General features: G+C 49.5%; 1 protein-coding gene across 1 annotated transcript in view; it reads left to right on the top strand.

The window, feature by feature from the left end:
- The window catches only part of BBS9 (Bardet-Biedl syndrome 9), a 331,962-nt gene that overhangs the window by 257,112 nt on the left and 47,178 nt on the right, over positions 1-27,672 (top strand). The window contains exons 20-21 of the mRNA XM_028525469.2: positions 9,626-9,808; positions 25,029-25,251. Coding sequence (XP_028381270.1) covers positions 9,626-9,808; positions 25,029-25,251 — 406 coding nt within the window. The remainder of the gene's footprint in view (positions 1-9,625; positions 9,809-25,028; positions 25,252-27,672) is intronic.

Raw genomic sequence — 27,672 nt, 5'->3', positions numbered from 1 at the left:
ATGCCATAGCCATGAATATATCAGAGTTGTAGCTTAAGTAGGGGTGCCTTAATTTGTGTTTAGTTATTTTTTAAAAGATTTTATTTATTTATTTTTTTTAGAGAGAGGGGAAGGGAGGGAGAAAGAGAAACGTCAATGTGTGAGAGTTACATGGATCACTTGCTTCTCATGTGCCCCAGCTGGGGACCTAGCCCGAAACCCAGGCACATGCCCTGACTGGAATTGAACCAGTGACCTTGTGGTTCACAAACTGACACTCAGCCCACTGAGCCACGCTAGCCGGGGCCATTTGTGTTTATTTATTTACATTACATGAATTATACTTTCATGTACTTATTATTTTTTACAGCTTTATTGAGATATAATTTGCATAGATATAATTTACAGATTTAAAGTATACAATTGAATGATTTTTAGTATAGTTTTATTCCCTTTAAAGAAACTCTACACTAATAAGTAGTTACTTTCTGGTTTTCTTATCCCTTCAGCTCCCCTTTGTCTTTTGGTCATAGCATTTAAGCCCTGTATATTTAAGGTGATTATTGATAGATATGTATTTATTACCATTTTGTTTTTTAGCTATTTTCCTCTGTTTTTCTTTCTCATCTTCTCCTTCTCTTCCTTGGACTCCTTCTCCTCCTCCTCCTCTTCTTCCTTTTTCTTCTTAAAACTTTGACATTTGTTGTAGTCCTGGTTTGGTATTAACAAATCCCTTTAGCTTTTTCTTGTCTGGGAAACCCTTTATTCTGCCTTCAGTTTTAAATGATAGCCTTGCTGGGTGAAGTATCCTTGATTGTAGGTCCTTGCTTTTCATCACCTTGAATGTTTCATGCCAGTCCCTTCTGGCCGGAAATGTTTCTGTTGAGAAATCAGATGACAGTCTAATTGTAGCTCCCTTGTAGGTAACTACCTGCTTTTCTCTTGCATCTTATAGGATTCTGTCCTTGTCCTTAAGCTTTGCCATTTTAATTGTGATGTGTCTTGGTGTGGTCCTCTTCGGGCTCATCTTGTTGGGGACTCTCTGCACTTCCTGGACTTGGATGTCTTTTTCCCTCACCTGATTAGAGAGGTTTTCTGTCATTATTTCTTCCAATAGGCTCTCGATCCCATGCTCACTCTCTTCCCCTTCTGGTGTTCTCGTGATGCGGATGCTGTTGTGCTTCATGTTATCCCAAAGATTTCTTCAGCCCTCCTAATTTTTTAAAAATTCTTTTTAGTTCTTTCTGCTCTGTTAGCGTGTGTTTTTCTACCTTGTTTTCCAAATGGCTGATTTGATCCTCTGCTTCACCTAACCTACTATTTATTCCTTCCAGTGTATTATTTATTTTAGATATTCCATTCTTTATTTCTGACTGGTCCTTTTTTATAGTTTCTGTGTCTTTTTTCATGCTGTTGAGCATCCTTACAATCATTACTCTAAACTCTATATCTGATAAATTGCTTGTCTTCATTTCATTTAGTTCTTCTTATGGAGGATTCCCTTGTTTTTTTCATTTGGGGCCTGTTTCTTTTCCTTCCCATTTTGGCTGCCTCTTTTTGCTTGTTTCTGTGTATTAGGTAGATCTGCAAAGATTCTGGTGCAGTCCTATGTCAGATGCTGCCTGTAACTGACTTTGGGCAACCTGTTTGGAGCTACCAGCAATGCACAGCTTCTGGTTTTCCTCTGCTGGGCCTGTTTGTATGCAGAAAGAACCGGGCTGTGCACCCAGACTGGCGTTTATCAGCCCTGGGCCCGGGGGAGGGCCAGCTAACGTCTCAGAGCTCCCAGAGGTCCACCTTAGCTGTTAAACTAATCACTAGTATATCACTTTGTGGGTGGGGCAGAGTAATTCCTGCAGGCGGGGCTGTGGCTCCACCTCAGGCTGATGCCACTTGGAGGGGAGTGCTCTGCCTGAGAAAGTGGCCTCTGCAGTGTGGGGAATGACCCAGCTCAGGGGTCCTGCTGGTTGCTCCTTCAGGTCTCTTCCCAGAGCCGCCAGCCCCAGACTCTCCTCCTGTGTGTCCAGTCCGCCCTTCCCTCCCTTTGCCGGAGCTCAGGGCAGGTGGCTGCAAACAGGATTTTGTGTGTTGGCCCTTTAAGAGGCTGTCTGCATCTCCAGCTGTCTCTCCCCGGCAGACAGAAACCCCACTGCTTTTCACAGCTGGATGTTATCTGGGTGCCTTTCCAGCTCTGGTGCTGTAGGCTGGGAAGCCCAGCTTGGGGTTTCTGTAACCTCACACTTCTCAGGGGGACCCCCCGGCTGCTGAAATGTCCTTCCAGCACTTGAGCTGCCACCGTGGGGGACTAACCAGCCCTCTCGTGTCTCCTCCGCACTTCCTACAAGTCACATTGCGGTGGTGTGGGTTTTCTGTCTGGCCTTGGTTACAAGGCTTCTCTCCGGCTAGTGCTCAGTAGGCGATTCAGGGTGTTTTCTCTACGGGTTTGTTGCAGTTCCAGTTTGGTCCCAGGAGGGGAGGTTTGTGCAGCTCCCACTTACTCCCCCGCCATCTTGGATCTCTAGTTGTTACTTTCCCTTCCCACCTTTCACCCCCCCCCCCCCCCCCTCCGTTCCAGCCCGAAGCAGCTGCTGTGTTTATATAGATTTGCTTATTTTGGGCATTTCATGCACATGGAGTAATGCAACACGCAGACCTTTGCGACTGGCTTCTTGATCTTAGAATAATGTTTTAGGGTTCATCACATAGTGGCCTGTGTAAGTACTTCATTTGTTTTCATGGCTGAATAATATTCCACTATATGCCACATTTAATTTATCTATTTGTCAGTTCATGGACATTTGAGTTATTTCTACTTTTAGCTGTGTACACAATGTGACTCTAAACATTCATGAACAAGTTCTTCAGTGGACATATATGTTCATTTCTTTTGGGCATAAGCCTTGAAGCGGAATTCTTAGGTTGTGGTAACTCAGTGTTTAACTTTTTGAGGAACTGACAGATTGTTTTATTTTTTTTATTATAATAACTATTCAGTGTCTTTTTTTATTTTAAAGATTATTTTAAAGATTTTACATATTTATTTTTAGAGAGGGAAGGGAGGGAGAAAAGAGAGAGAGAGAAACATCAATGTGCAGTTGCTGGGGGCTGTGGCCTGCAACCCAGGCATGTGCCCTGACTGGGAATCGAACCTGCGACACTTTGGTTCGCAGCCCGCGCTCAAGCCACTGAGCTACGCCAGCCAGGGCTACTGCCAGACTGTTTTCAAAGCAGCTGCACCATATTGCATTCCGACTGGCCATGGAGGAGGGTTCTGGTTTCTCCATGTTCTTGCCAACACTTGGTATTGTCCATCTTTTTACCTCTCCTGTTAACTTCGTATAAGTCTGTGAGTTAGCCAGAGAAAAATGTCCTTACTGTTCTTTTATGCGTAAAAACTCCAATCAGCAGATGTTGAATAAGAAGCCCAGTGCATGTGTGATTAGAGAGGAAGAGAGGCACGAATAGTTCAAAACAGCAGATCACTGAAAGCAGCTGAACAGTTTTTGAACCTGTCGCTGATGGCTATGATTGCTGTCAGAGGTCGCATTTTGCACCGCTGCACCTGAAAGGTGATAAGGCGAGGGCCCAGAAAAGGGGAGTGAGCTGAAAGCCGACATGAAGCGACTGGGTAGAGAGGCCGGAGCTAGAAGCTCTGTCTCCTGGACTCTGGGATCATCGTCTGTCCCGGCACAGCGCGCCCCATTGGCCCCCGGGGACTTACAAGCTCATCCGTGTCCTAGGAACTCCGTTTTCTCGACTCATTCATCCGTGCCGGCCTTTTACCAGATAAGCCTATCTCACTTCACAGGGGTATTGGAAGGCCAGCAAAGCCGAAACCTCCCCCTGGGAAGCTTTTGATAGAATCTGTTCCACATATTACTTATGGTGAAACTGATGTGCAGGCAGAAAATTAGTGCAGGCAGCCTGACTTGGGGACGTTTCTTGGATCAGATTGCGTGGGTATGAACCCTGGCTCTTGCTGCTCACTCACTGCCTGACCCTTTCTGTAATTGCTTCCTTATTTTTAAAGTGGGGACAACAGCGGTATCTGCCTCGTGAAATTGTTTCAAGAATGAAATGAGATAATCCCTGTAAAGAGGTGAGCGCCATGCTGGGTCCTAGAAAGCCCTCGGCAAATGTTGACCAAGTCTCATCAGAGAGCGTCCGCTTGCTCATACCACCGAAAACATTGTAAACTGAGATTTTCTTAGACAATAAATGAATCATCCTGTTAATACAAGTAGTATCACTAATGCAGTAGGCCTGGAAAGGAGCTGTTTTCTACGGTCATCGTGATTTTGAACTATTTGCATCATAATGCATTTAAAAATCATGAGCAAATTTCCTCTCTGCTGTAACTTCAGGCAGAAACCCACCTGGAGTTTTCAGCCCGAGGGGACGCCGTGTTAAGAGCCCCAGCCGTGGGAAAACTGGACCAAAGCACATACGCCTGTTGTTTCCTGTGATGGACGTTCCCTTAATATCTTTGTTGGATTATTTGATCAAGATAAAAACCCACTGGATTATTCTAGGGCCCGCTGTCCACGTTTGTGTGTTGCTGCAGGAGAAGGGCGCCCCGTAGTCGGGAGTCAGGGTCAGAATCCCCGCCCTTCTCCCTAGTCTGTGACCGTGGGCCGTGTGTTCACCTGAGCTGTAAGCTTATCGGAGGAGCCGTGAGCCTCTGTCTCCTCCCCACAGTGTCGGGGCCCGGGGGACCCACAGGACCCACGGTTCCTACTGCAGAGGGTAGTCCCAGGGGTAACCTGAGCCCAGCAGCCCGAGCGCAGGTCCTGGCCCGTGGCCGGGGATCCGTCAATGACAGCCAAATAGCAACGCAGTGGGGTCCCGTGCGCCACACCGGAGCTCCGGGGGCAGATTTGATGGCGCGTTTAGGTGAAGCGGTTGGACATGTCCTTGTTCACATCGCATGATTCACGTCTCCTCGGCTGCTGCGGCTGCTGCGGCTGCTGCTTTCCTGTAACCCGTTTCAGAGCCCGTCTTGGCAGCTGGAAGTGTTTGGGATTAATTTCACACTCACTTTACGAGCTGAGCGCTTTCCTGCAGGCAGCTCCCTGGGCCTCTGCCGCGTTACTTTGGCATCGGCCGACGTGGCAGTGGGACAGGGATGTCCTTTGGGGTCTCCATTTTATTTGGAAACGTTCAATTTGAAAAAGCAAAACAAAGGCCATCAACACGTTGCGCTCGAAACCGTTGGTATTTATTGTTTCCTAAGCCCTTCCCTTGCTGTATCCCGTGGAGCACCAGGGAACACACATCTTGCACAGCCCGTGATGAGCTTGGGAAGATCCCTCCCCCTCGCGCTGAGGTCCTGCAGCTGGTTGGCCTCGATTTCTCAGTTCCAGGTGAGCTGCGAAATCTTCTCGGCCTTGGTCAGATCTGACTCCTGATGGGGCCGGTTTTTCCAGCCCTTTTTTTTATTGTGTTAATTCCGCAACATTCATTTGGCTCTCGTGGAGGACAAAGTAAACTTGGCTGTTACGTGCACAACCAGATGGAGAACACGGAGATCTGTTCAGTGTTTCGTGCTGGCCGGTGGGTCAGGGAGATTTTCCTTGGGGGTAATTTACATAAGGAATTGTTTATTCCTTTTCTTTCCAGTTCCCGTGACCATTTGGGGATAGCAGACTCTCTCCACGAGGGCACAGACACTTGCCCAGGCGGGGACTGGGGCCTGGAGAAGTGGGTGGCGTGTGTCCCGGACGGAGGCGCCGTGGGCCCCGCTCAGGGAAGAGCCCGTGGCCCTGTCCGCTGTCTCACGGAGGAGTCTCTCCTCCACCACAGCTGCGCGTAGCAAGTTGGGTGGGTCCACGCACTGACATGTTGTTACACTTAGTAAGAGTTTTCCCTTGGTAGTGAGGAATACACATAAATGCCTCTCTCAAGTCCCAGCAAATGCCCCGAATGTTCACCGTGCTCCGACGTGGCTCAGAGGGTCCCCTCCATCCGGCGAAGCCCACACTCCGAACCCTCTGTGGCTCCCCAGTGCCGACGGTGTGGAATGCATGTTGTTCATCCTGACGTTGTGGTTCTTTGACAGCAGTTGCTCACATTGTCTTCTTTTGGCTCATCAACTGCTGTTCCCCGACTGGAACACTTGTTCTTCTCCAAACAAGCAGCCTCAGTCTTCTGCGTCAATGCAGTTGGTCAAGTCGTTACCTTCAGTTTTTCTTTTTTTTTAATTCCCACCTGCAGATTTGTTTAGTGATTTGAGAGAGAGAGAGAGAGAAACACCAATGTCAGAGAGAAGCATCGATCAGTTACATTCCATACACAGCCGACCTGGGATCGAACCCACAACCTAGGTCTGCACCCTAACTGGGAATTGAACCTGCAACCTTTTGGTGCATGGGATGATGCTCCAACCACCTGAGCCACCTGGCCAGGGCATTCCCTTCACTTTTAGAGCCCCCACATCCAGTATCTATTCTTGAGGACAGATTTCAGGTACCTATCCTAAGTGGCATGTTGGTGAGTGTTTAGCCACCAGCTCCCTGGGGAGAAGGCTGGCTTTGAGGCATTGTTCACCTCTGTGTGGCACATCCTTCCACCATGGCCAATTTCAGGCGACCAGCATGATGCCACAGAATGTAGACTTGGGAAAAAATGGGCAGTAGCCATTTCTATTTCCAGTCTGTAGGGGATAATAGATGTAAATAACCTCAAGGGCCTAGATAAGAGTCAAGTAATTAGGAAGTAATTTTGAGCATGTATTACCTTTGCTTTAATGTATTTAATTTAATTTTAAAATTATGTAATTTCATTTTTCATAGTGGCCGTGTTTGACAGCTGGCTCACCAAATTTCCGAAACTTGAACAATCGGTTCTCCTCCCGAGCCGGTTGGAGCTGGCTGCTGCTTCCTCCTTTCCTTTCAGAGACCCTGCCCATTCAATAGTAGCTGGGCCCTTCTGCACACCTGTGGGGGACTTCAGGGCTCCTGCGGGCTTGGGAGCGAGAGACTGCGGCCTCTGAGTCCTGGCCTCCTGTTCGCTGGGTGATGGTCGAGCCAGCGACTGAACTTGCAGTTTGCGGGGCAGAATGGAAAGGCAGGCCCTTGTTAACGGCAGGAAGAAAGCACCGTCCAAACAGCTACTAAAGTGGAAAGCGTTTCCCTTTCCTCAGTGGCCTCCCTTTCACACCTGCTGATGGTATCTAATCTTCTCTAGCTCATGTCACCCCAAGCAAGGGAAAGTTAACATTCTAAACTGTTAGTATGAATTCGGCCATTCATCTTTGTGTTACACGATGCCGGTGGTAGGCGCGAGTCTAAGAGCGTGTAACTCTAGCAGCTAGTGAGCACGTCTCCTCTGCTCCTGTGCATGCTCCGTTATCCCACGGACTTCACGTACAAACCACAGCTTCGGAAACGACGTTATTAAGAATTTCAGGACAGCAGGGCACTACACCAGGCACGGAGCCCTCCTAAGCAAGGGCGCCACGTGCATGCCCTGTGTGCAGTACTGGCACACGCCTTCCGCGGGCTAAGCCTCGGGGGCATCACCTGCACAGTGGAGGTCGTGCCAGCTAAGTCACGGTGGACATGTGATGGGCAAACGCGTAGAGCAGAGTGCTTGGCATGCGGTCGGTGCCCAGCTCGCTGGACGGGTTATTCTCCACAATAACCCTCCTGTCGGTGGCGTTCTTCATTCCAGCCTGTGGGGCCTTCCCTGCGTGCTCAACATTTGCCTCGACCTGTTTTCCTTTCTCCATTCTAAACTCTTTGAAGGTAGAGCTGTCTGTCTCCATCGAATTCCCTGTAGTGCTTCCCGCACATTTCTGCACATACCTGGCACTCAGGAGGTATGCATGACCTTGACCTTTGTATGATCTGGCCTTATTGACAATAAGTATCTGTGCTATAATACCATGACCCCCGCAATGAGGCTTAATTGGTAATGTTCCCAGGAAGGGAAAAATATATAAATTTAGACTTTAGCAGGAGGTAGCTGTAATTGTGGGGAGGGTGGGGGGGACACAGATGATTCCAGGTGTTTTGGTTTAAGGAAAGTGGCTTCTTTCTGTCTCTGCGAGCGGACTGCTGGGAGTAATGGGCAAGGGATGAGTTCCAAGCCTCCTTGGATTAAAAAAGGCCCCAGGGATATTAACTCTGGCCCATAATAATTTGTCCCTTTGGTAACTTCTTTCACACTTACTTTTTGTTCCGCATAATTAGGGCATTATTACAATAGTGTTTCTTTCCACTAACTGGTTGTGTATGTATGTTTCTATCCAAAAAATTATAAGATCCTCGTGGGCTGCAGGATATCTTGCCCGTCTTTTGAATACGATGGAAAGCAGCCCAGTGCTAGGCACACAGGAAACAAAGTACTTGATTGTGCTGCTGACTTTGGTCCAAACACCCGGGGCTCCCTGGAGAGCCTGAATGTGGACTCCCTCCTGCCTTTCGCAACTCCTGCAAGCCCTGAACCACGTGGCAGAGAACCCTAGTCTGCTGTCTTGTCTTTCTCTCGCCTGCCTCTCTGTTCCAGTGTCTCCTGGGTGCTCTGAGGACCGTCCCCCTACAGCGCCACTCCGCCTGTGGGATTTGGGAGGAGGGATTGGGGAGGCTCTGTAGAGTCTGCTTGTCTGAATGGTGGCGTTTTCGCAGGCTCTTTGGGCCAGCATCAGCAGCCCGTGCAACGGCCCCGAATGGGCCATGTGCACTAGACTTCCGCTACTCACCTGAGCGCCAGTCACTCAAGTGGTCGGTGGGCCTGCAGGGAGGAGCACCCGCTGCTCTGGCTCTCACCGCCGTCCCCATCTTGGGCTGCCAGACGCCGTGAGCCCTGGGGCCGGTCAGTTCATTACTTCTAATGAGCGCAGCATTCACCAAGGCACTCATGTAAAATAAAACACCAATGGGCAGCCTTGGATGTCCCATCCAATTGCTGCTTTAGTTCTTTTTTTTCCACAGGACTACTCAAGAGGGTTAAAAGAAAAATAGCAGTTCTACTCCTTCCTGCCAATTTTATCCCAAGTAGGTTTGGCGTTGTAAAGCTAACACACCTTAAACATTTTTTTTTCTTCCAGGTCCCTGTGGGCTGGTGCCTGACATTTGTATTTTAAAAATGACACATTACTCAACTGGCTAAGTGCTTGGACATTATCTGCCTTTTGGATAAAATAAAGAAATATTAATATTCCTACCATGACATGGATAAAGAATAATAATCAGAGGGAGATAGTGATTTTCTGAAAAGGGTGCAATGAACTTACGGTTTTAAATTATGAGGCAAATGCAGTTATTTTATTAAGAATTTTTAAAGTCGACCCATCTCTGCAGCTAGTGTTAAAGGCTATCATAACTGTAGTAGAGGTTACTTAGATTATCATATATTGTAGAAGGTCACCGTGGTGAAGCAACACTGAACAATGTCCCCATTAAGCTGATTCCATGGATATTTTTTATCTCCTGGCCATATGGATTTGGAGTTACTTGGGGCATATTTTTCACAGAAGGAAGGGAGCAGATGAATGATAACTCTTTTATTACTCAATATAGCTTGTGTTTGGGGAGACCAAGCTCATTGCGCTGTTTGAAAGAAAAACAGGAGTGAGCCAACGGTAATTTGTGGAGGGCCCAAGAACTGGGAAATTACCCCTAACCGGAGTTGGTGATTTCTGCAGATAATCGCTCTAGCAGACGCTATCGAGGAGAACCAGGACAGCCTGTTCCAGGCCCTCACCCGGCTGAAGAGCGCCACCCGCCTGCTGATCCTGCTCATCGGACTGTGGCAGAAGCTCAGCACGGACCAGGTTGCGATTCTGGAGGCTGCGTTCCTGCCGCTGCAGCAGGACACTCAGGAGTTGGTAAGGACCCCCCGTCTGCAGCAGGAACGGCCACTGCTGTTGGAAAAGGGTGCTTTTAGGGAGATATCACATGGCTGTCGTGGCTTTGCTTGTTGGTTTGTTTTGTGCACGAGAGAGAGAGAATGAGAGGGAGAGAGAGAGAGGTTGAGAGAGAGAGAGAGGAACATCGGTCAGTTGCCTCCCGTACATGCCCCAACCAGGGATTGAACCCACAACCTCGGTGTGTGCCCTGACCGGCGATGGAACCTACAGGTTTTTGGTGTACAGAATGATGTTCCAACCGAGTCACTCGGCTGGGGCACATGGCTATCGTGTTTTTTAGGATACCACATAGTGGCTTGGGTTTTTAAATTTTTTTAACCCAAATCCTGTTTTTATAAAATTATTATAAAAATGTCAAATAAAAGCCTTCATTTTCTAGAGCTATTTTAAGAATCGGCATATGGTCCATTTTTAGGTGGTACCAGTCTGTTATTTTATGTGCCCTGCAACCCCTGAGAGGACAGGGAAACCGCCTGTTGACCGCCCGGGTGCCCGCGGCACCCTTTTGGGCTGGCTCATGCTTCCTTCTCCTGCCGGAGGGAGCAGCCAGCCGTTTCACTTCGCTCGGGGTCCCCAAATGCAAGTGTCGCTCCCAGGGTCGGAGAGAACTGAGACAGCTGTGGTTTGCGACAGGACTAGTTCATTACGTTTATACAGTCTTTATACACAGTTGGTAAACTCTCGTTTACCCTTGATCTTTGGAATATGCGGTTTAAATGGAAAGGGGAGAAATGGGGTTTATATTTGGGGTTTTGGGTAAAGGACTACTTAAATAAAAAGATTGCAGATCCATTGCTTTGTAGAGGTATCTATGATCACCAGTTGCTTTTATTACAAAGAAATAATAGACTTTTTGGAAATTAGAGAACCTTGTACTTAGTTATTGTATTGTTGGGAACCATTTCAAGAAAAAAAGTCATTTCAAATCTTTTTAAGCACAGGTACGAGAACATGGTACTAAAAATAACTGTACTAAAAATACCATGTTTGAGTGCTTACTAGGTACCAGGTATCACTTTAAATGTTCTAGAAGGATTACCTTGTTTAAATCTACACATGCCCATGTAAGGTAGTAAAGGTACTATTTTCATCCCTGTTTTACATAACGGAAAATTTAGGCTTTGAGAGTTAAGTCCCTCTCTGAAACCAGTGGGGTGGAGCCAGGGTTTGGGACCAGGTCTGCCCGCCCTGAAGTACATGTTTTTGACTGGCACACTGTACTTTAGCAGGCAAGGTCACGGACACGATTTTGAAAATAACAAACTTTGTCCGTTGAATCCAGTTTTCTACAGTAGTGTCAAAAGATTGTCCAATTTAAAAAATCCACCTTTATTTTATATCCTGAATCAAATACTAGTAAATCATTTGGAAAAAATGAGGAGTACACTTTTTTTAGAGAGATAAAATTGTAGCTAAAAGTGACCTGTGAGAAAGTGGAAATGTTGACACTATCATACAGTTTTACCTCGGTACTCGTTCATCCGTTCTGGGATGAGCGTCAGAGCCAACAAGCACTGAACAATGAGGCATCTTCTCTTGCGGGGCGGCAGCGACGTGACTCATGCAAGCTCTAGCAGGTGTGCCGGGTCCCGAGCAGGCACTGACTGTCGAGGCGCTTTCTTCTTGTCAAAATTTGACAAGTCCATGGTGTGACGAGTTGTGAAGCCAACGAGTACCGAGGTGTGACTGGAGTAGAAGATAAGAATACAGTGGTTCGAGCTACACTATTGAGAACGATCACTTACGAGCTCAGCTTTAGTCATCAAAGAGACGGGGGTGGCCCCAGGTCCCGGTCCCACCGCTCAGTGACCAAGTCCCGGTGGGCAGGTTTCTAACTGCTGTAAACCCCTGCGTCTGTAGCCACATGATGGATGCCGGCATAGGGCCCGCCCCAGTAGGTCATGTTGAGGTATCTGAACAGAGTGCTCATCGTGATCGAAAGTGGTTTGTACAGTTCACGTGCATTGCTTACATTTTGCGCTGAAGTCATGCAAGGTAGCCATTATTACCTTTCCAGGGACGGTTATTTGTGTCCTCCACTGCACTGGAGGGTGGGAATGTCATCTGACTCATTTTCATGCTTTCAGAGCCTGGCACAACGCCCCACATAGTGCAGCCAGTGTTGGTTGGGTGCCTGACGAGAGGTGATGGGCAGGACGGACGCAGTGCATGTGCCTGGGAGCGTGGGGGAGGTGGGGCGGGCCTGCGGTGTGATTTACAGGGCCTGGTGCAAAATGGCAACGTGGACCCCTTGTTCCAGAAAAGCAGGGAAAGGGCTCAAGTGCTGTTAAAACAGGTACCATGAACAAAGCCTTTACTTGGTGCAGTCTGTCTTTCTCATCATGGTGTTTTTATTTGTTATTTTATGTTCTGAATATAGGAAAATTAAAAATTTACATTGTCACAGCATGCATTTGACCATTAATCTTTATAACGGGCAATGCCAGTTTTAGTACAGATAGAACAGCATTAGACTCATTTCCGGACTCATCATAATAGCACCATTTGTATCTGGCAGCCAATGCACGCGTATCTATTTCGTTCTTGCAGAACTGTGGAATCTGCACAAAGCCTGTCTGCATTTCACTTCTTGCAACGCACACATCTGCCCACACTTTCTACCTTGCGCTTCCTGATGATGAAGGAAGGACCAAGAGCCCAGTGGCTCCCTGTCACTGCCATCCCTGAAGCGTAGTGGTGGGCCAGTACAGGGAAGTAGCAGGAGTAAAATGGGCTTCCTTCGTCACTCCCGTTTCTTTGAATCTATTGCCTTCTTTCCTCATGCAAAACCAAGTTCTAGTTCAAACGAAAAGCCTTTTAGGGCTGTCCTTGCCCCTGCTCTACCTGTTCAGGTGTAACCTGCCTTCCTCGTACTTGCTCTGAGCCTCCCATTCATCCCGGGACCACAGGAATTCAGAGCTTAGGAGCCCGTGTATGAACAGGGCAGAGAGGAGGAGGGTGCGCACATGGTTGCGTGTCTTCCCTTCTCACACGCACTTTATCGTCTCATCAGACTTCACTGACAAGTTCACAGATAAAATCACTGAGGAGTTCAGGATGGTGACAGCCGGCATGAAAGCAAATGCGGGGCCCTTGCAGGCAGGGGGCCGCTGTGTGGCTGCACTGCGCACGTGCTCCTGAAACACGGTTAGATCCAAAGGAAGGGCTTCCTAGAAGTAAGCATTCTCAGAGGTAGGGATTGCATCCCAAGAGAGACTGTGGGATTTCCGACTCTCGAGATCTTTCGGAGCAGCCTCATTTTACTGGGAGTGTAAGTGTATTCATCCCTGTAGGCAGGTGGATGGACTTGGCTCTTCTCACAGCCCCTTTCCACCCCGCAGCCATATTCTCTGCTGTCAGCCCTCCCAAACCATGTGGGGGAGGTTCGTTCGACTCTCTTCTGAGTTCGGTGGGATTAGGAGGTGTGTATACTCATTATGTCCATTGAAGTCATTAACGAGACAGGACGTTGGATAAAAACAGAACTTGGAGAGGAATGAATCCATAAAGACATTTTAATATTGCTTGTTCTGCCCTTCATCTTTGATTAGGCTGTTGCATTCACATTGGACTTACACTGTTGAGACAGCTTATATATCTTGAGAAAAAAAGGAATCCTTTTTCATTCTCGAAGATGTACGCACACGGTGTGTGGTTTGGACACGGCAGTTCACAATCCCCCGCATTATGCCTGTAGACCTCACAAATAAATGCTGTGTGATGGGCGTCCCACTGAGATGTGAAAATGAAATATGCAAGCCTGAAATAACTTGGAAGGAGGGTGAGGTGGGGAAGAAAGGAGTCTCTGACCAGAATGTCGAAAATATATCCCATATTGAAGTTATTATGATACCACAAAAATCTGAATGTAATTTAGCCCGTTTGGTTGAGGGTGGATGGCAGAGTGCATGTGGAGGGGGGGAGCTTCAGACATGTGGACGGCGTTTTCAGCAGAGACTCTCCGTTCAAGGTCAGATGTCCCCAGACGCATTGAGAGGTGGAGGAAAGCGCTCGGGAGATGTTTTATTTGCGTTCCGAGCAGCACCGCATGATGGTTAGTTCTGTTTCACGTAGATGGCGAGCGTTCCAAGGCAGGCGAAACGCTGTAGTCGACTGTGGAATATTTTCTTCTTTAATGACATTAGGTTTGCAAAGCAAAAGTGTTCAGAACGTATCATTGCTAATGAAAGTAATGTTCCTTGCACTATATTATTGGGTTTTTTTTTTTTTTTTTTAAGAAAAATGCCATCCCATTTGGAACAGAACATGTTTTCTTTCATCTCTCTCTTTAGTAACACTTCTCCACTTTTGCCACTTCTTGGTACTATTTTGGGGGCAAATAAATGTTGGTATTGCAGACTATTATATGTGGTTTTTTTTTAAGGTGCTGAAAGTTATATATGCTAAATGTGTTTGGGTAGGGATACTCCCTTTCACTGTAAGAAAAACATTAAATGTTCTATTTGGCCTCTCCAAAAAGAGCTCTCAACCTCAGTTCCATGGTGGATTCGGTCATACGCCCAAAATAACGTCCTGCCAGAGTACCTGACAGGGCGCTTCTGAAAGGAGTTTTCTCCCCCTTCGGGTTAGGGACTTGGGATGTTTCAGGGCATCTGAATTCTCGGCGCAGAACCCAGACCTGCCCCTCCTGACACTCGGCTGTGGACGTTCTGCAGGAAACACCGTCTGTCCTCAGCTCAGCGGGGGCCGTGTTACTGGCCTGAGCGTGAGAGAGTGTGTAATTGTGATGTTGGACACGCCCCCTCCCATGATGCTGTGCAGAACCCCAAGCCGTAAAACCGTACACATCTTAGGATTGGCTGAACACGACCAGTCTTTTACCCCGTCGTGGGGAGTCACATTCAGTGCATGTTTATTCAGTGCCTACTGTGTTTCAGGCGGTGTCCTGAACACTTGGCCCACCTCTGTAAGCAGAGCACACGCCACCCTCTGGGGGTGTACGTCAGCATTACCAGCAGACAAATCCGGGTCGTATTCAGCCGTGAACACACTTGCGTCTAAAATGGTAGCCACTTACCGTGTGTGGTCATTTAAGTTGAAATTTAAATAAATTAAAGTGAAATAACATTAAGATTTAGCTCCTCAATCTCACTAGCTGTATTCGAATTACTACTCAACAGCCACAGGTGGTAAGTGGTGGCCCCGTGAGACAGGGCAGATAACAGGACGTTTTCATCACCGCAGAAAATCCCGGTGCATTCCAGCAGTTGTTAAGAGAGAAGGGGTTTTGTCAGTGTGTGAGCGAATGCAGCACATTTTAGCAGATGAAGGAAGTGGGATAGGAACCAGCATTGAGTTCTGCCGTGGTGTTGGCATTAGCCGCCCTGACTTCTGGCGTTCTGGGATGAGCCTGGTCCTATGTATGGTAACCAGACTTGTCCCGGGGACAGGAGATTTCTCGGGGCAGCGGGGGGGTGGTGCATCTACATGCAGGGATGGCAAGAAGCTGCTATTCTTCTCCGTGTGGCCTCAGCGGGCCGTGTCATCGTCTCGGATCCCTTCCTGTCCAGCCCGCACACAGCCTCGTGATCCTCGTGAACTCAGCTCTGGAGGGAGCACTGTCGCTCGGAGCTGGTATGCGGTGCCTCCTCTCTGCCCTTTCTGACCTCTGCGAGGACCTGCTTCCCGTTCTCCTAGTAAACAGCTTAGAGGACTGAGGGTCTTTGACACGAAGTCCAGCAGATGGCAAGGCAGCAAGGAGGGGCGTGCCGGCTTTTCCAAACGGGCTCTCTCACGCTTCTGCCCCAAATGTTCGTGTGTGCCCACATGTCTCCAGAGGAAGCTCCGCTGACGCAGCTGCGGTGCATTGGGGTGGGGACCCGGTTACAGACAGGCCTAGAGGCGGAGGCATACGGGCACGTGGCAGAGCATCGGGCCTTCCGCTTCGCCTTCGCGGTGCCTAGGCTGTCCTCAGCGGGCGTTGTGCACCGTGTGCAGGAGAAACGCTGTATGGGGTTCTTCAGGGTTCAACAGTTAACCTTCCCCAGCACTGAACTTTAACCCCCCCGGGGAAGTGGAGATGGAGGTTTGAATGCCCAGCCTAACTTTCTGATGGATTGTTCCTTTTGCCAACTGATAGGGAATGAGAGGCCTATTTTTAACATGTTCAGCGTGGCTCACGTGAGAAAACAGATGTTTGTAATGGGAAACGCAGTTGTGTGGCGGTTCTTATCAAGGCTCACTTACCGGGTTTCCAGACTTGGACGTCACGGGTCAGGGTGCTGCGAGGGCCATTGTGCCGCCGGTCTGGACTGAGTGGTGACGGAGATGGCTGATCGTTACCGTTATTAACGACTCGCCTTGGAGGGCGGACAAAAGGAGGAAGCCGGCCGCCAGTGCGCAGCCTGCTGTTCTGGAGCGTCAGAGTGGCATCGTAATCACGATGGACCGTGGGAACGCAGTGCCGGCAGCAGGTAGTCCGGTGACTCCCGAGATCTGGGCCCGCAAGGCAAACTGGAAGGACGGGGTTTCTGATGTCCGCAGTGGCCACACCCTCTGTGTTGCTGCTGGTTCGATGTGACACAGTCACTCCATCAGAGCTTACAGGGCCTGCCCAGTGACCTGCTTGCTGTTTTAAAATTGAGACAGTGAAACACATCAGAACTGGAGCCAAGTAGAATACAGTGAACAAGCGATGACATGTGATTTTTTAAAACTCTGCTCATGTATGTCAAATATGGGCCCATGTAATACTATGTGAGCATTTAAGAATAAAGACACTGAATAACCGAGCACAGAATGGATTAATTGGAGCTTCGCTCTCCTGCATGCCAGCTCAGATCCTTTTGGAAATGAGATGCGAGTTAAATATGAAAACCGAGGAAGGGAAAATGGACACCACCACCGTGGGGAAAACAGTGACCCTCGCCCTCCCCACACTGCTCACCCTTTGATTCAGGGCTGCCAGTGTATTTACATTAGTTCCATTCCCTTAAAATACCTCTACACAACCTAGATCGAGTCTACTAATTACGAAGCGCCGATTTGGCCGTTTCTGGGGCCTTGCACGCTGTTAGAAATGCACCGTGGGTCCCGGTGACCTGCTGCTCTAAAGCCAGCGCTCTCTGTCTGTAATAGCATGCAGAGCTGTGCCCAGCGGCGGTCCCATCCCTCACCGCCCCAGTTATTGTTCCCTGGAAATGTTTCTAGGAAACCCCTGGGCTTGCGTGGTGGCATTTGAATTAGCCGTTCTGCCCCTGCCTCTGGGTCGGCCTGCCCTGTGTCTCTGCTAGGCTCCGCCCACTGTCTTCCGGCCCCTCGTGTGCTTGCACACTGGCTGGGGCTCTCGGACCTGGTTCAGCTTGGACTCCAGAACCAGGCAGCCAGGACTTACGGTCACTTGGCTCCCGCGGGTCTTCTGTCAAAAAGTCACTTTCTGTGACTTCCCAGGTGCTCCTCCCCTCCCCCACCCCGCTTCCTTCTGGAAAGCTGACTTTTCACGGGCACACAACCACAACTTCCTTTTGTCAAGCGGGGCTGACAGTGCCTCTCTCTTCACCTCAAATAGTGTCCTCTGTTTAGCCCTCTGTCCGCCCTCTTCAAGAGCGGATACGTTTTCATTTCCTCCCTATTTATCCTGGCTCCCATTCTCCTGTGAATTTCACTTGCGGGTATGACATAATTTAGCTTTCATTATATACTCTAAAACTGTCCATGTGCATGTCTTACATTCTAATAAATGTAAGGATAGATTCTTCTATCTCCCCACAGAATTAAAGCTTAAATTAAACATGTAGTCAGATATAGGTATCTGGGGATTGCTTGATAACCTTATTTATTTTTGTAACATTTTATACAATTACAGATTCTCCTTTAGTAATTTATAGTTTTTTAAAAATCACTTTTTTAAAAGGGAAGAATTCTACTTTAATTTTGCACTGTCCATTTTTTTGGCAACCCACCTCAAATATTTTTGGGTTCTGTAAGTGCAAAACCTGATCTCCCCTGCACAGAGGATAGAGACACAGATGATAGCAGACCACCACACACTTCCATTTATACATATATTCATTCGTGCCCTGTAATTGCAATCAGTAAACACAGACATTTTCCATCTTAATATATTCATCCCGATGAATATAATAAAGTGAGAGTGACTATTAGTTATACTTCACCTGCACTTACTTAGCCAAATTTGGTAATAGTGCTGACAGGTATGTAGTGAAATAGACATACTCATCTGTTTCTTTTTTTAAAAAAGATTTTATTTATTTTTAGAGAGGGGAACAGAAGGACAAAGAAAGGGAAATAAACATCAATGTGTGAGAGATAACATCCGTTTGTTGCCTCTTGCACACCCCCAACCAGCGACCTGGCCCGCAACCCAGGCATGTGCCTGCCTGGGAACCGAACTGGTAACCTTTTGGTTTGCAAGCCTATGCTCAGTCCACTGAGCCACACCAGCCAGGGCACCCACCTATTTCTGACACAGTCTTTCCAGATAGCCCTTTTGGAAAATGTGGGCCATAAAACTAACCCAACACTTGGCTCTGGTGGTCTAAATTAATACACTCCAAGTAATTAACTGGAATTTATTTGGTGCTGTAATGTTTATGTTTTTAATTATGAAATGCTGAAAGCAACCTAAGTGCTAATGGTTGGAAAATGCAAACTGTGGTCTATCAGTTGACTAGAATCCTAGGTCAGGCTGGGGTTCAAATCCCTATTTTGAGGAATAGCTGTGCGTCCCCTGGCAGATTACGGTGCTCTCCAAGCCTTGGTTCTGCCTGGAAGAGGAGCGAGACTGGCCATTCAGAGTGCACTCCTGCTCGCTCTCCCTTCGCATTCCTAGAGGAAGGCCGTGAAAGTAGGGAGTGAGCGAGCGTGGCTCTCCGGTGCCTTGCTCAGGAGGCACGGCCAGGGGGTGCGGGAAACAGTTTGTGCAGTGAGGCATCGGCCAGTGCAGAGGCCTCGGACCGGGGGTCCTGGCCCTGCACACCTGTCAGGCTGGGGCAAGGGCCGGGCCCGCACCTGAGGAGCTGCTACACAGGAAACCACTTTTTACATTCCAGGTGTATCTTTTACTGTGTTTTTTTTTTTTTTTACTCTATAATCTGGCCTTCAGTAGGTCACCATGGCTTACTACAAATGATTCACTGAAGCATCATAAACCAAAATGAAAATATATTTAATAAGGTTTTTCTTCTTCAGTAACTCCTATCCAAATTCTATTTCTTACCCAAAGTAACCGAAAACCCCATTGCTTGTTTGGTCTCAGTGAACTAGACCCCATACTGAGCCTCCCTGGGGCGTCTTCACCCTCACCTGCAGCTTCAGGGTTTGGGTGTTTGGTCACCTTTGTCGCCTGGAAGGCCGAAACACCGCTGCTTCCAGCACGATAGTGACCATGGAGGCGCTAGACCGTGCCTACAAGCGTTGCATTGCGCCTGTGGCCTCCTTTGGGAGCCCCTTGTCAGAGGTGTGCAGGTGACATGAGGAATCTCTCCGTCCCCTAAAATGCTCACAAGGGCTAATGTATTTAAGGTGCTGATGCGACTCGGGGCCTACGAGTCGTCCGAGACGTCACAGCCGTCGCTGTATTCCTACAGTGCTTCAGCACTAAGACGCCCTGGTTGCGAGTTTCGGCATTATTTCATGCAGCGCTTAGAAGAGACCCGCTGCCAATTCAGTGTTACGACACAGCGGTTTTTTATGACCTAACGCCTTTAGTAATCGTTGGGAGTGCTCTTTTAGACTCATCTAGACCTAGGTTTTACATGAGAAGAAATAGAGAAGCCACATACATTGGTTAAGGTATTCCTGAAATTTCTGTACGTTCAGCGTTTGACTCCAGGCCACCACTACCCACATTTTCCCACGTGTAACCCTGTGGTCCCAGGCTCCACGAAGGGCATTGCTGACGCAGCGTTTGAGAGCACTGTTGCCTTTCTGACTTTTTTCCTGAGTCTCTGATATCCGTTCTGAGCATTTTCAACTAAACTCAAAGCCTCAATTGCCCCCCTCAGCTGAATCATATGTTGCTGGATGTGAAGCAGCTTCTGTTCAGCATTAGCAGAAAACTTTAGGCAAATTGATGTTTACTGCTCTACCAGTCTACCGTGTGCTGCTTTGAATAATCGGCCCCGTCTCCTCCTGGCACTTGGCGACTTCCCTGCCTCAGCCGTATTTGCTTGGCATGGGGCGGTAGGCAGTCTGCGTGCGTCTCAGAAACGGGACACAGCACAGTCCTGTCCGTAGCTTCCTGTCGCGCAGCCTGGAAAGCTCTCAGCTTTTGTTTTGCAAGAAAATACGGAATCGCTGTTGTTCTTTTGTCATGAGTATTGGTTTGCTATTTCACGTAAATCAGCGGTTTCTTGTACTGTTAGACATCATTTTCCTCAGGCTGGCCCTTCTTTGCACTTTGAGATTGTTAAGAACACGGCATCGTGAGTGGGGGAGCCGATACCTTTCCTCCTCTCTTGTCCTAGCTTCAGGAAGGTTTTCTCCAGACTTCTGCCCGGTGGGCACTCAGGGAGTCTGTGACCCCGTGTGTGCTGTGGTTCCACAGTCGGAGTGGCTTCAACAAGCAGTCTCAATGATGAGTCCCTGAAACGAGCTTCTGCCAGGCCCATCAGAGTCACGTTTTCAGGGGGCAGGGTTTCCCAAGGCCATTTCTAGATGTCAGTTTCAGTAGCTGATGCAGCTGCTAAAAGTTTGACCCATCCAAACTGGTAGAGATCATAATGCTTCTTCATTCTGCAGTAAAATGTCGTTTAATTGTACGCAGACCATTCACTTGGATACAGAAACTGATTTAAATTTTGGTTCCGGGAATGTGTTCATTGTGGCCATACTTTTTCTGGGGGAAGACCTATGATATGTCCTAAAGCGTGTTTGGCAAAGGAACCTAAGGTGGTCTGATGACAGCGGACTGACAGGCATGCACGTGACATGGGACAGACGTGCTCTGTGGCACAGGGGTCTGGAGCAGGGCGTTTGGAGCTAGGTGGTCCTGGACTCTGGCCTCTCCTACTGGTGGCGTGTAACAGCTAGAGCCTTAGTTACACGTTATGATTCCTGTCCAATAGGATAGTGTAGGATTTGGTCGTAATAATGCTTGTGAAATCCTTTGCACATTTTCCAACACACAAGGCCCTAGGTAGTTTTTACTCTTGCTGCTGTTGTTGTTATTTCTGCTGCTATTATTATCCATGGGCACTAGCTCAAGAGACTTTTTAAAAGAATCTCACAAGTAAGAATTATTGCATGGAATTATGTACCTGCCTACAGGTGCTCAATATGTCTCATTCTATCTGCAAGCACCTGGCAAGGGGAATTGTTTTTCTGGTTTTAAACTGGGGAGGAAACTGAGCCCCAGAGAGCTGAACTGTCTTTTCTAGGACATGCAGCTGGTGAGGAAAGGTGCTATGAGTCAGCCGAGGTCTTTTTACCTGTGCCGAGTCCTAGGAGACATGTATGAGCGAGCCTAAGTCCTTAGCTGGGGCGGGGGCGGGGGGCAGAGCTGCCTGTCAGGCCTGGTGGGCAACGACCCCAAACTAGGACTCTCCTTCCTGGGCCTCCCTGTCCCATCCATCCTGGTCTGCTACTTACTATCTTGTTAGCTTCCCTATACCTTCCACGAAGTGACTTTGATAAATTTTCCTCGTCAGTCTCAGTGGGATAATTGGTCCAAATTATCCCATCTACCACCCCCAGAAGCAGCTTTCCTCTGGAGTCTTCGTCAACAGTTTGATTCTCCAGTCTGCATTTTTGGGTGAGCTGCTCCTGAGTAGTGAGCGCACGGGACTGGAGGACGCATGAACGCTCCGTCAGGGGACTGGCTCTGCGGGGCAGCCCTGGGGTTCCCTTTTGTCTGAAACCGAACATGGCTCTCCAGGACCCAGTTCCACGGTAATGCAGGGGGTCTACTTCGTGTTCCTCTGTCCATGTGGATCTTGGGGTCCGAGAGGGGGCCCAGGTCCGATGCAAAGCGTGAGTGTAAACAGGAAGGATCAGCACAACTGCTATGTGTTGAAGCCACACTGGTTGTCGGGGGCTGGAGGTGGCTGAAACAGCCTCCCTGCAAGGTACTTCTTGCTCTCGAGATTCCAGATCTCCACAGCTTTGTTTTACCTTTCATCAGGCAGGTGTGCTACATGTTTGATCAGTGAATGATCACATCGCATTTTTATTTCATGAAACACTCAAAACTCAAAGGCTCTTTTTTTCTTTGTCTTGTAAACATTCCTTTTCATTATCATATTTGAGTTTGTGTAGCCATTCAGGCCCTCCACATAATGACCCTGTATTTTCACAGCAATCTTCCTGAAGTATTGGCATCATGCCTCATTATATTAAAGAAATAGGCATGCCAAATACCTAAACATGACACGGTTTTTCACTTGATTGGCAAGTTGGCAGCAGGGAAGGAAATTCTGCAGTATCTCTACATGAACTAAATGCATTTCTGCTTAAATTACCTAATATATACCTAATATTACCTAATATATAATTACCTACTGGGGCCTACTTTTGGAAGCGGTACCCTGCCTAGATGAGCAGTCTCTAAGACGGCAGGGACTGTTTTAATGCTGACATGACCGCAGGGCACCCAAAAGCCAAATTGTATTCGGAGGGCCTGTCCTCGGTACTCTCCAGAAGTCGTCGCCAGTGGCTCCAGATCCACTGGAAAATCTGTCCCCTCCTACGACATCTGGGTTACTGCTCTGTCCTCGTTTGCCTCTTCCCATCGCTATTGAAACACAGTTTTAGGTGTTTGTCTAGTTTAGATTTTGGCAGTTGTATAGGGATACCTTTGTAGTAACTAGTGACTTCTTATTCTCTAATGGCTCAGAGTAAGTAGCTGGTTTTGCAGTCTTGGACATCTCTTGAAAAAAATTTCAAGGTCTAACGTAATTCACTTGTTTGTTAATTTGCCCAGTGGCATCTGTAATGGTCCCGAGGATAAAAGGACTCCTGACTTCGGCAAGCATTTGGAAGGTCCGGAGGGGGTCTGCACAGAGTGTGCTCGTGGGCTTGGAGCACCAACTGTGCAAGACTGGTGGGCAGATGTTGGGGGGAGGGTGGAGGCGGCCTGCGGCTCAGTCGTCTGCTCCCCGCGCAGCGAGGGGGCGCGGTGCAGGTGCCCGGAGAGCAGAGGCAGCCCGAGGCCAGGCTGGCCGGGGGAATCCCCAGGAAACAAGAGGGACGGCTGTGCCCTTTGCTGCCATTCCCTCCCCAGCCTGGTATCTCGGGGTCAGCTTGGGATTCTCTAGTTAGCTGTGTACATTTTTAAGTGTCTAAAATTGGCGCTCAGTCAAAGGCAAGTGGTTAGGGTAGAGAGAGAAGTCGAACCCGTGTTTATGTAAGGAAGAGCTGGAGGAACTGGGGATGTTTGTTCTGGAAGAGAGGGTGCTGAACTGCTGTCTTCCCAGATACAGAGGGCTGTCATGCAGAAGGGAGGTTGGATTTATTCTGCCTGGCTCTGGAGGGTAGAGCAGGGGCCAGTGGGGCAGATTTTGGCTCAGCGTAGGAATAGCTTTTTACTGGTTACACATGTCCCTGAAACTAATTAACGGCCTCCAAAATGGTAATTTTGGATCCTGAAAACAGCCACGCCTAGGCAGATGGCTGCTATTGTAGAAGAAATCCTGGTGGAAAAATCCCTCAAGACTGGACTAAAGATGCTCAGGTCCTCCCCGTCTGTAGGATCCTGGTTCTCTCTCTCCACCTCTCTGTCCAGCAGACCCCTTTCTTGAGCACCCTCTGTTTACTCAGCGCAGTCTGGAACTCGGGGAGCTCCGGCACCATCTTGGGAACGCAGGCCCGTGGGTGGTGACCATAGCCCGGCATGTGTGTGTGGGGGGGCAGGTGCTGGGATGGACCTGGCTGTGGGGGGCCTCAGGGCCCTGGAGAGGGTCCACAAATGTCCATGGAAGGCAGGGCCTGAGCTGAGCTGTAAGTGGGGGTCGCCCGGGTACAGAGCGGAGACAGGGCATTGCAGAGGGGAGCCAGGGTAGAGACCAGGTGAGAGTGTGGGCACAGGTGGGTAGGAAGAGAGGGCAATGGAGCAGGAGTTGGAGCAGAAGGTGCTTTGTACCCTAAACTGAGCATTTGGATTTAGGAGTGGCCACATCCGATTTGCCTGTTGGAAAGGTGGCTCAGCTGACAAGGTGGAGGGTGACGTGGCACTAACAGTAACGTCTCCCAGGTCTCGGGTTTCTCGCCTCGTGTAGAAGGGGTTGGGCTGCTCTGCATTATCCTGTGGGAATAAGTTCATTCGCTGACTCCCTCTGTAATTCCGGGTTAATTGTCAGACCCGTGGTGCTCCAGGCCTTCCTGGGCACGAGTGGAGTCACCCTGGCCACGAGAGCCAGACTGCACTCACACTTCCCGGATGTGCTGCTGGCGGACGTGCACCGCCAGGTGCCCTGGGGGCCCCAGAGATGCCCAGTAGGTGCGCATGCGCTGACCCTTCCTGCTCTTCACTTGAGTTGTTACCTGAGGATTGCGCCTCCTCGCCCCGCTGCTGCTGGTGCTGATGCCTCCCAGGCACCCCGAGGTCACTGCCTAGCACCCACATTCCCAGGGCTGCAGCCTGCACTGTGCTATTCTAGAGGCCTTCACTGTAGCACAGCCACCCTGTCCCTCGCACAAGGGGGAATCTTTATGCTACTCTGTCACCTGGGTCATGAGGTGGGACTGGGTGGGCTTGTGTCTCACGAAAGCCCTCTGGTCTCTGGTCTCTGCCTGCAAGCTCAAGGCTGTGGGCCCAAGAGCTGAGAGAGAGAACAGGTTTTCCCCCACGATATCCTGAGGGGCCCCCTGTCCTGACTTGTCCCTGACCTCTTGGCAGAAAGATAAGGCACAGTGAACGGGAATCCTGGCTGCGTCGCCCTCAGGTCTTCAAAAGCACCCACACCTGAGATGACAGTGACCGTTGCCAATTGCTCGTGCCTGGCACAGGGACGAGGCTTCTCAGCACCATCTCATCCTGTCCCCCCAGCCCTTGGAGGTGCAGACCGTCTGTGTCCTCATTTGCAGAGGAGGCTGAGGCCAGGAGGAGTTAAGTGCCTTGCTCAAGGTCAGGCAGCCTGCAGAGCTGGAATTCAAAACCAGACTGGTCTGGGGTAACCTGAGAACCCGATTAACAACAGACAGGTGCCTGCTCTGCTCATTACCACCGTCCCGTATACTTAAAGTGGGCTTTTGCCTCCAGGGCTGGGAAGAGACGGTGGACGCTGCTGTCTCCTACCTCCTGAAGACCTGCCTGTCGAAGAGCTCCAAGGAGCAGGCTTTGAACCTCAGCAGCCAGCTGACCAAACCCAAAGACACGGGCCGACTGAAGAAGCACATCACCTTGCTGTGCGACAGACTGGCCAAAGGTGGGCGTCTCTGCCTGAGTGTGGACGCGGCCGCCCCGCCCACCATGGTCATGCCAGGTAAGCGCCCGCCCGCGCTGCCGAGCACCGCGGGCCTTCCCCACGCAGGGGTGCGTGTCCGGGGTGTGCTTGGGGTACCACAGTGCTGGTGGCCAGGGAAATTGCTTTCACATTTCTCCTCCGATTTCCCCGGGTAACCACTTGGATAAATATTCTTGGGGTATGTGCTTGCTAGACATTTCTAGAATGGTATGCCTTTTTTTTTTCTTCTTCTCCCTGCTTTTAAATGTGTGATCCTTTTTGTTTTGCTTCTCACCAATGAAAAGTGGATTAGAGAGTGCAACTGAATGGGATCTCGCGATACCACATTTCTTGGATGAAAATAGCATCTCGCAAGCGCTAATGTTATCCAGATGAGCCCCGGCCCCTCTGCTGCCTGCTTGGACTGGGGTCATCAGAATGCGGAGAAGAGACAAAGAAGAAGCCTGGGGAATGGGAGACGAGGCACCCGTCAGCCAGGGTGTCAGCCAGGGTGAGAGGGTCAGCCCTCCCCTGAGTGACAGTCAGGCATGGCCATGGGCATCCAGGCCAGCCCTGCCCGCCCACAGGCAGAGGGTCCCTTAGAGGCAGTGAGTGGTGCACCCCAACTTCCTGCTTCTGAGGGTCTCTCTTCATGGCAGCAGGAAGGAGTGTGAAGTGAATGAACTGGTTAAGTGCAGCAGCCGTGGCATCTATTTCCTCCCGAAGCAAGGACCGGAGTAAGGGACCTGGTTTTCTCTTCTTCCTTCTTACCTGCCTTGTGCCCCCCCACCCACCCATGCTGATGCTCTTCCTGCTGCTGCCTTTCCTCCCCAATCAGCACTTCCAGAAGAAAAAGGAATGCAACCAGAAACTCAAAAAGATAAACTCGGAGACCAAGTAGCCTACTCTAGTGGGTGCGGACTCCGGGGGCAGACGGCCCAGTGTTTGGGTCCTGCCTCTACCCCCAGCTCTGTGTATGGCCCTGGGTATGTTGGCCAGCTTTCCAGACTGTTAGTCTCTTCCCTCTGGGAGTGGATATAATAATTCGCCTCTGGTGGCCAGGGCCTCAGATGCTTGTAACGCACCTAGTGCAATGCTTGGAGCAGAGACACACTTAGAAAATTCAAGCTATAAGTTTTACTGTTGTTATGGGTGCACGTGTGATTCGGCCTCTGAATTTGGTGTAGGGGCAGGGAATCCCTAGTCTGGGGTCCTGGGGTTCTATATTCCATGGTTTTTAACATTAAATATTCCTAACTTGGCATTTCAGAATAGAAATGCCATAAAAGCGATTGGAATAGTTTGTCAAATTTAGGTCCTCTTCATGTCACCCTTTTTAACATCTTCCAAACTGGTCCTTCAGCCTCTACTTTTTCCATCTTCTGTCCACTGTTGCCAGATGGTTTTCCTAAGAAATAAGTATTTAGGCTTAACGAGATAGTAAATAGAAAATGTTCACTATAATCAGCACTCAGTATGCGGCTCCCCTCCTTCCTTGCCAGCTGGGAACCCGAGTGGCTGGGGCAGGAGAAATGTGTGGAAGAGACGGGGACTGGGCCCCTGGGTGGCTGGGGCACCTGCCTTCTCTTCCCCACGCCCCTGTGGCCGTGTCTTTGGGAAGAGCCACGGAGAATCCAGTGACAATGCTGTGCACAAAGACCGGGACACCCGGAGAGAGTAGAGGCTCCCCTAGTCTCATTTGTTGCTTCTGGGACTTTGGTCACTTGGTTAAACAACGACATTTGGGAGCAACGTGAGGGCTGTGTCCCTGTGAGCCCTCAGTGCAGAGTTTTAACTGTACAGAAAGAAGGGGCAGAGGAAAGGAGGAGGAGAAGGGAGGAAAGGAGAAGTGAAGGAAGATAGAAAATATGTCCACAACCAGGAGTCTATACACCGGGGGGTCTGTGCCTCTCATGCCTCGTCCGGCCAAGTTCATCCCGCTGGGGAGACCGGGGCTGTGCGCCTTTGAGCCTCACTGTCACGGTCATACTCGCCGCTGTACTTGCCCGCGACGCCCCCTTGGACTCCGGCCGAGTGATGCTCTCACTGGCCCGGACCAGTCACGATAGTGAGCGGGTTCCTGCTCCGCCGGCGCTCTTTGCCACTGCCGTGCCCCTTTGCCGCCCGGTGACCCTGTCCACCCTCGCACTCAGACCTTCACACGCTCGTTCCTGTGCTCTTGCACATTTTTGAGGTCGAAGAACCACATCGAATTTCTGCTGTTTTACAAATAGAAAGTGGAGCTAAGAAAAGCTAAGTACCTTGCCCAGAGTTCCACGCTTACGGGAAGGGCTAGGCCTAGACTCCAAGTCTCCCAGCCCACTGGGACCGCAGCGGTGCAGTGCATTTCGAGTTCCACCCCCCCCAGCTCCCCGCCCGCCCCGTGTCAGCGGTTCTGGATCTGGCCTCCTTTCCCTTCCACGGGTCCAGCGCGTGGGAGGGAAAGGGCAGAAATAGCTT

This window comes from Phyllostomus discolor, chromosome 10, assembly GCF_004126475.2.
Source record: "Phyllostomus discolor isolate MPI-MPIP mPhyDis1 chromosome 10, mPhyDis1.pri.v3, whole genome shotgun sequence".
In the NCBI taxonomy this organism is placed as follows: Eukaryota; Metazoa; Chordata; class Mammalia; order Chiroptera; family Phyllostomidae; genus Phyllostomus; species Phyllostomus discolor.
Note: the sequence above shows the minus strand (reverse complement) of the source record. Positions and strands in the feature narration are given on the sequence as shown.